Source organism: Nylanderia fulva, unplaced genomic scaffold, assembly GCF_048542155.1.
Source record: "Nylanderia fulva isolate GAGA-0341 unplaced genomic scaffold, ASM4854215v1 Scaffold6, whole genome shotgun sequence".
Classification (NCBI taxonomy): domain Eukaryota; kingdom Metazoa; phylum Arthropoda; class Insecta; order Hymenoptera; family Formicidae; genus Nylanderia; species Nylanderia fulva.
Genome location: NW_028190698.1, coordinates 897,869 through 905,363, shown reverse-complemented (window position 1 = coordinate 905,363; position 7,495 = coordinate 897,869). Strand labels below are relative to the sequence as shown.

The 7,495-nt window shown below is 29.8% G+C and overlaps 1 protein-coding gene across 4 annotated transcripts; it reads left to right on the top strand.

Annotated features, from left to right (window-relative positions):
- The first annotated feature begins 827 nt into the window (after positions 1-827).
- On the top strand, positions 828-6,895 carry LOC114944478 (uncharacterized). 4 transcript variants are annotated; one of them, XM_029320372.2, is made up of 8 exons: positions 828-1,600; positions 4,343-4,479; positions 4,588-4,740; positions 5,231-5,366; positions 5,495-5,622; positions 5,729-6,019; positions 6,193-6,447; positions 6,717-6,895. In XM_029320372.2, the coding sequence occupies exons 2-8, from the start codon at positions 4,407-4,409 to the stop codon at positions 6,836-6,838; spliced, it is 1,158 nt and encodes a 385-aa protein (XP_029176205.1). In that variant the 5' UTR covers positions 828-1,600; positions 4,343-4,406; the 3' UTR covers positions 6,839-6,895. The 4 variants fall into 4 exon arrangements, with proteins under 4 accessions (XP_029176205.1, XP_029176204.1, XP_029176203.1 ...); XM_029320371.2 differs by having other exon boundaries at positions 4,257-4,479; XM_029320370.2 differs by having other exon boundaries at positions 4,089-4,479.
- The last annotated feature ends 600 nt before the right edge of the window (positions 6,896-7,495 follow it).

The window sequence follows — 7,495 nt, the reverse complement described above, 5'->3', positions numbered from 1 at the left end:
CAGTCTTACAGAAAGCTCGAGAAGTCTTTGGAGATATTTATCTCTCTATCTCGTAAAAACAATCTCGAAATATAATCCTTTCTTTAAAAAAGACATATATATTAACTAGTAAATTTAATTTTAATCGAAGTATTCAGGCCTCTTTTCCACGATGCTGGTTGGTTATCTCAAAGTTTATTTGCTTCGCGGCTTGATCACAACCAGGTCGTTTGACAGTTTTATACAGTTTACGGTTAAACTTAATATTATTTTAATATACTGAATTTCTATTATGCACATAATTTTGTTTGTCATCGAATTTCTATTATGTATATATAATTTTAATTCACCAAATTATTATTGTGTGCATAATTTTAATTTGTTAAATTTCTATTATGCATGCATATAATTTTAATTTGTCGTATTTCTTTTATGTAAATAATAATTCGCTGAATTTCTATTATGTATACATAATTTATTCTTGAATTTTTATTGTGTACATAATTATTTAATTCTTGAATTTCCATTATGCGTTTTAAATTTTTATTTACCAAATTTCTATTCTATACATAATTTGTATTCTTGAATTTCTATTATGTATTTATAATTTTAGTTCATCAAATTTCTATTACGTACAATAATATTAATTGGCCGAATTTCTATTATGTATACAATTTCAATTATTTATACATAATAGAAATTCAGCGAATTAAAATTATGTACACTTGCTGATTATATTATTTACTATTTACGTGTGAAAAACTCCCGCGCCTATAGTAACACAATGAAATCAGCCGATTTTGACGTGACGTCACGATGAACATGAACTGCTTCAGCCAGTGTCGCCACCGATCAGTTGCGAGTCCAGCGATGGAGGAGCAGGATGTGCGTCGCGAGTGCTCCGCGTCTCGTCTGAATTTCGTGCGCGAGTAACGCGAATAAACGGGAGTGCAAGTATCCGCTCGACGTGGAGTTTCGCGAGTGTTCCAGCATCTCCAGGATTGCCCGAGTATCGGAGAAAATGTCCGAGAAGCGCGAATTCATAAAAATCGGAAAAATTTAAATTGTGGGGGAGTGGCGGCCACTGACGGCCGTTGCTTGAGATATTGTGATGCCGAGACTATCCGTAACACTCGGTGGCGCGCAAGTGTCACTCCGCCATGACACTTTCCGCTCACTTCACGATGTCACGGAAAGACGCGGCGCGCCGGGAGATGTCACCATAAGTTATAGATGTCATGAATTAATTTAAGGGTATTTCGATGGGTCTAATGTGATTAATATTCGGACGCTCGCTTTTCCGGAATCGGAAAAATATATTTTTTCAACAGATATTTTGTTCGTGTTTTTATTCGCGAATGCGATATCGAATGTGATCGAGCGGGATCGAAAATGCCGAATGTATTCGCGAGTGATCTTTTTTTTTTCGTATCGTCCATTTATTTCGAAGTGCATCTGTGTGCATAGTGAAGTGCGATAAATAATTATTGCAAATATAAAATAATAGAAAAAACAGTGCAGTGATCAGTGCCAAATCATATGGGATTAAAGCAGAGCAGTAGTGGAATATTAAAGCGGATATATTAAAGCAGAGAGATTTAGATCATTGACTCAACGCAATGTGAGGTTATTTTTTATTTATATTACATTGTTCGGAAAATAATGATAGACTGTTATTTTTAGGAATATAATAAAAAATTATAATACGTATTTTATATTTCTAAATTACATATTTGTAATTTAGAAATATAAAAAAATTTTTTGACATATTAAAAATAAAATTTTAAAATTATATATTATTGTAAAATATTAATGCTAGAATTGACATTATTTTGTTAATAATGAATTTAAGAAAATATTAATAAAGTAAAAACGTAATTTTAACTGAATGTAGAAAATAAATATGATAAATGATAAAAAGTTAGATTAATTGTAGCAGCTGACAAATTAATTTTGTTCATTATTTTCCGAACAATCAAATTCACGTATCACTTTTAATTAAGTTTTGCCTATGTCTAAAATTTTATTAATTTGTCTGTTTTCACGTCTTTGTCGAATTTATATGATACATTTATATACAGCTATATATTTAAAGAGCGAATAGAAATAAATGTTTTAAATTTGACTTATGTACTTAACAATATTTATGCTAGCAGTGCACTTGATGTGGCTATTAAAATATTCTATGTCTTTCTCTCTCTCTCTATAATTATATATCATACCTTTTATTGAGCTTCCTAAAATAATTTATTGATGCAGATTACACGTAATCAAAATAATATTTGAAATATATAAGATGTATAGCATTGTTGCTGTAAGAATATATTTAAATTATAAAATACTATTCGTTATTTTATAATTCAAATTATCAAAATTATTCATACATTATAAAATAAAAAAATTATTTATTCTATCTATTTAAAAAATATGAAATAAAAAAAATAAAAATTTTCAGAGAAAATTTTATATTTAAATAAAATATATTGTTGTAATACTCTGAAAAAATACAGGAGAGAGAGAGAGAGAGAGAGAGAAAGAGAAAGAGAAAGAGAGAGGTATCTGTACAGTTTTCTTTGACTAATTACTTGTAACATTTCTGCCATTCTCATTCGCAACATTTCATTCTTATTTGTTGACACCGTGTAGGCATCGAGAAAGAAAATGTTTGTTCTCAAAATAACAGATGAAAAGAATTGATGTCGTTTGAATTTTTCGACATTTGTTAGAGTCGTTACTCGAATGCAGCATTATTACAAATTGAAATTTAATCTATATTTATAGAATAAATTATATATCACAAATTCGAGAGAAATTGAAAAAGGCAAATTAAAGATGTTTTGAATTTGATCCTATTTCAATTTTCTGAAATAACGATTTTCTTGCAATCGCAAACTGAACATTTATCGTGAAATATCTGATTTGAACATTTATTATACAATTTATTATTATACAATATTGTATAATAACACTTTTGAATAAATATAATTAAGCCGAATATATATTATGTAAAAAAATCTTTATAAATTATTTAAATGCTTAAATGCAGAGTACTAAATTTTTTTTTATTTTCTGGGAGGGAATTACTACAGTGACTTCTCTTTTTTTCAATTAATTAATATTAAAAACTAATATTAGGAAAAATAAAACTAATCTGAAGAAAAAAATAATACTAATCTTAGGAAAAATAATACTAATCTTAGGAAAAATGATACTAAATTAGGAAAAACAAAATTAATATTATGAAAAATAACATTAATATTATGAAAATTAATACTAATATTAGGAAAATTGTATTTTTGGTATTAATATAAAATTGAGAAATGGCGCGCGCGCTTTCATTGTTTTAGTTAATTAAAAAACTAATTAAAAATGTTCTCGTAAAATGATATTTAATCAAATGTCTTGTCAGATTTCTTTGGAAAAAATTTATTTAACCACTAATTCACGAGTCAACTCAACGCGAAGTTGGAGAAGTTTATTTATTGACTATTAATTTGCGAGTCATCTAAACAGGATTTTTAAATTCTTATATAAATGCGTATGTATATGCAGTATCTTATCACTGATTGTGAAATTACTAATAGCAGATCCTGAAGAAGGGGGGAGAGGTTAACTCTCCTTGCAAATTAAAAAATAATTAACATGTGTTAATAATATATTATTTAAATTTGATTCATATCTTTTAACAGTTATATATTAGCTGATTTCTATCAAAAGATTAATGGATCTTAAATATTATGGATCTTATTAAATAGCGCGCGCTTGTGTTGTTCTAATATATATAAATAACTTTCTAATATATATAAATAACTTTCTCACAAGCTTATGACACTTTAACGCGTCTCTTATTCAACAATGGGGCGATTGTAATTACGCGATTGGAAGCGACGAGAAAGTAAAACATTTATTTCGATTCAGAAGACAAATACAATGCTCGTTATTCGAAGCGTCAATTAAATTTCTAGACTTTCTCTTTGAAATTCTTATATATGCATATGGACATTTAAGTTTATCTCATTATCAGTCGCTATAATTTGCTGCATGGTATGCAGACCGTATAAATAGTGTTTCTGGTTCTGTATATTAGACTTGACACCTTGAATCTACAGGAGATAGTGACACGGTCTGTCCAAGAAACTAAACGTCTATACCTTTGAAAATACAAGTTTAACAAAAAAGTGAAAGAGCAGTCTATCTATATAACGATATAGTGGTGTGTTTAAATTTTTGAACACTGCCTTTCTTTTGAAAATATTTAACGCGTTATGATTCCTAAGATGAACAAGAATCGATCGTTCATCGCGCTTTTGATAGGCTGCATTATATTTAACATTTGCGTCAACGCTTGGAATAATCACAACAGACGTAGGATTGCAAATAGAAGACGATTATGGCAGAAAAATGATGCTGCCATTTCGATTGAAGAAATGGCGAAACGTAAGTGGGAGTCGCCGAAATTTCAAAACAATGATCGGACTCATATTGCCAGAGAGAAAAGACGTAAGTGATGTACATATACCGGTAGTGGTAGAGTATATATAAATATACCGTCGACAGTACATATTATAAAATAAAGAAAAAAATCTATTATATGCGACGTGCATATAGTGTTCTCGCTGTTCACATTGGTGAAATTCGACAATAGCGTCTGCGGTGGATTAGATGGAGAAAACGGCACGTGTGTCGCAGCGGCAGAATGCGTACAACGCGGTGGAATCTCCAGCGGTGTCTGTGCAAACGGTTATGGGGTGTGTTGCATAGGTAAGTATCTACCTAATCAATTTGTCCCCTTCTCTCTCTTACGTTCATGGGCGTCCGCAGAGGGGCATTTGCCCTCTCTAGGAATCAGTAAAAAAAATTAAGCACTCTCCTTGTGAATATAAACACTGGAATTTATCTGCAATTTATTTAATATCCCTAATATAGCACAGCACAACATATCCGAAAAATATTCAGAGGATATCCAGAGGACATTCGAACATCCTCAGGATGTTCTCTGAACGTGTTCGAGATACGTGTGGTGTTAGGGATAAAAATATTAAAATAAAATAATAAAATATTAAAATAAAAAGTAATTAAGAAATTGAATTTAAAAAATTAGGGAAGAATAATATAATAGGAAACAAACAAAAATTTAATCATGCCCTTACCTGAAAAAAATTCCTGCGGACGCCCAAGCTTACGTTGTGATATAAAAAAGAAAAATGTCTCAATTTATTTCCAACTTATTGCTTTTTTAACTTTTTGGCAGTCACGGTGTCTTGCGGCGGTATGACTTCTGACAACAACACATACTTTGTCAATCCAAATTATCCATCCACTTTTGACATCGTGGAATCCTGTCAAGTGACGCTAGTAAAATCACATCCGGATGTGTGTCAATATCGGTATGGTCTTGAAGAGAATTTATATATTTAAAATGTTAAAGATATACACACACAAACACTTATGTATTTGGTATAAAAGTTTTGGAGAAAAGTTGGTCTCTTATTTCATCTTATTTTTTATTATGTAGATTAGACTTTGAACAGTTTAATATCAGGGGTCCGGAAACGACAAATAATGTTTGTATTTACGATCAATTTATCGTTTCCGGTGGCAATCCGGTACCAACGATATGCGGTAACAATAATGGAAATCACAGTAAGTTGAAAAGAAGAGTATCATTTATTCTTTCTTTCATCAATATTGTTATCCAATTTTTGATTGAATTCTTCAAACAATAATAGCTGAATACTCTTTATATTAGTGTACGTAGATACAGGCATTGGACAAACTAATCCGGTAACTTTGACTTTTGTCACGAGTGGTAACTCATTTTCACGATCGTGGAAGGTTCGCATTTCGCAGATACGATGCAGTACGATATATCGAGCCGAAGAAGGCTGTCTCCAATATTTCACTGGGGTTTCCGGTCAAATAAAATCTTTTAATTACGATCCGACGACTGGATTGCAATTGTCAAATCAAGATTACAGTATATGCATAAGAATGGAGAGAAACTTTTGTGGAATTCAATATATGGCGTGTACTGACGATGGTACGAAAGAGAAACATATATATAATAAAAGATATATAAAGATGAAAGAAAAATACAATGTATACAATAATATGTATAATAGTTAACTATTAATATATTATATAATTAAACTATATAATATAATTTAAGCTAAAAAATTTTTTATAATTTTATATATAATTTATCGTTTACAGCTCAAGGAATGATACCTATCACGACAGGAATATCGGGTCCAATAATACGTAATAATGCATTTACGCTAACAGGAAACACGCAGAATACGCAAATAGCATCAATGACGGGAGCATCTTGTTTGACCGATTGGTTATCGATTCCATGCGCCATCAATTTGGGCCGGATGCCCACGACGCCACTGATATGCGTTGATCGATTATGTGGCGGTACCTTCAATTCGGAAACTCAGAATTGGAACACGTCGTCTGTTATCAGTGAGTTATCAGTTTTCGACCAGATTCTTATATTACTTATTGTTTTAACATACGTAATGTACACGTGCGAGTGTATTGAAAATATACATTTTCCTTAAAATATATATACGTATACTTTTAAGATAGATTAAAATAATAAGAATTTTTCCAGTTCTTTCACACAATAGTTTGTAAATTATTTTAAATATTTCAATAAATATCAATTTATCTTTTTATCACACATACACATAAACGCAACCTTTATACAGATTTTTCGATTACTCCTTTAGGTACCGTGAAGCCGTTCCGATTAATTTTTCACACGGATAGTACCGAGGCACCAAGTGATGTCGGAAATAAAGGTTTCTGTCTTAATTATGTGCAACAACCTTGTACAACAAAATTAAAATAAAGATCATTGTAAAGTTAAGTCAAATTAAAGGAATAATATATACATAGGTTTGTGGAATATCGATTTTTATTTTGAAATTTTTGACACACATTTTTTTATAACTATATATGTTAACATGTAAAGAATTAGCTTGATAAAAAATGTATTTGATAGCTAATTAAAAATAAACATTATGATAAAATAATATCATATTGCGCACATTCTTTTTTAGATTAATTAACATATATGTATCTTTTAGAAAAGAAATACATTTTTAAAATTTTTAACAGATATTATATCTATATCTATATTATATTTATACAATCCATATAATAAAATACAATGATTATTAACAATAAGATGAAAATGTTAAGAAGAATAAAAACGGAACGGATAATGATATCGACAATCGCTGTAAAAATTATTGTGTTAATATTTGGTTGTCATGTAACTTTTTGGTTTAGTATGCAGAGTATAATAACGAGTAAAATACTATGATTACAACATTTATAATATTCACAAACTTTGAGTTATTAACGTCTGCGCAAATTGGTAGACTGATTAGAATCTTGAGCCAACACGCTTAAGTTAATAGATGTATACATTTAATAAAAGCAGAGGTAGCTTTTTTTATTTCATTTTTATAAAATATCAAATTCTAATAATACTTAAAAATGA

What these genes read in the sequence shown, in the direction of transcription:
- LOC114944478 (XM_029320370.2), top strand. Translation starts at nt 4,245, where the DNA reads ATGATTCCTAAGATGAACAAGAATCGATCGTTCATCGCGCTTTTGATA. An exon ending in TATTGCCAGAGAGAAAAGAC is followed by an intron (nt 4,480 to 4,587) that starts GTAAGTGATGTA and finishes ACGTGCATATAG; the next exon opens with TGTTCTCGCTGTTCACATTG. An exon ending in TTATGGGGTGTGTTGCATAG is followed by an intron (nt 4,741 to 5,230) that starts GTAAGTATCTAC and finishes ACTTTTTGGCAG; the next exon opens with TCACGGTGTCTTGCGGCGGT.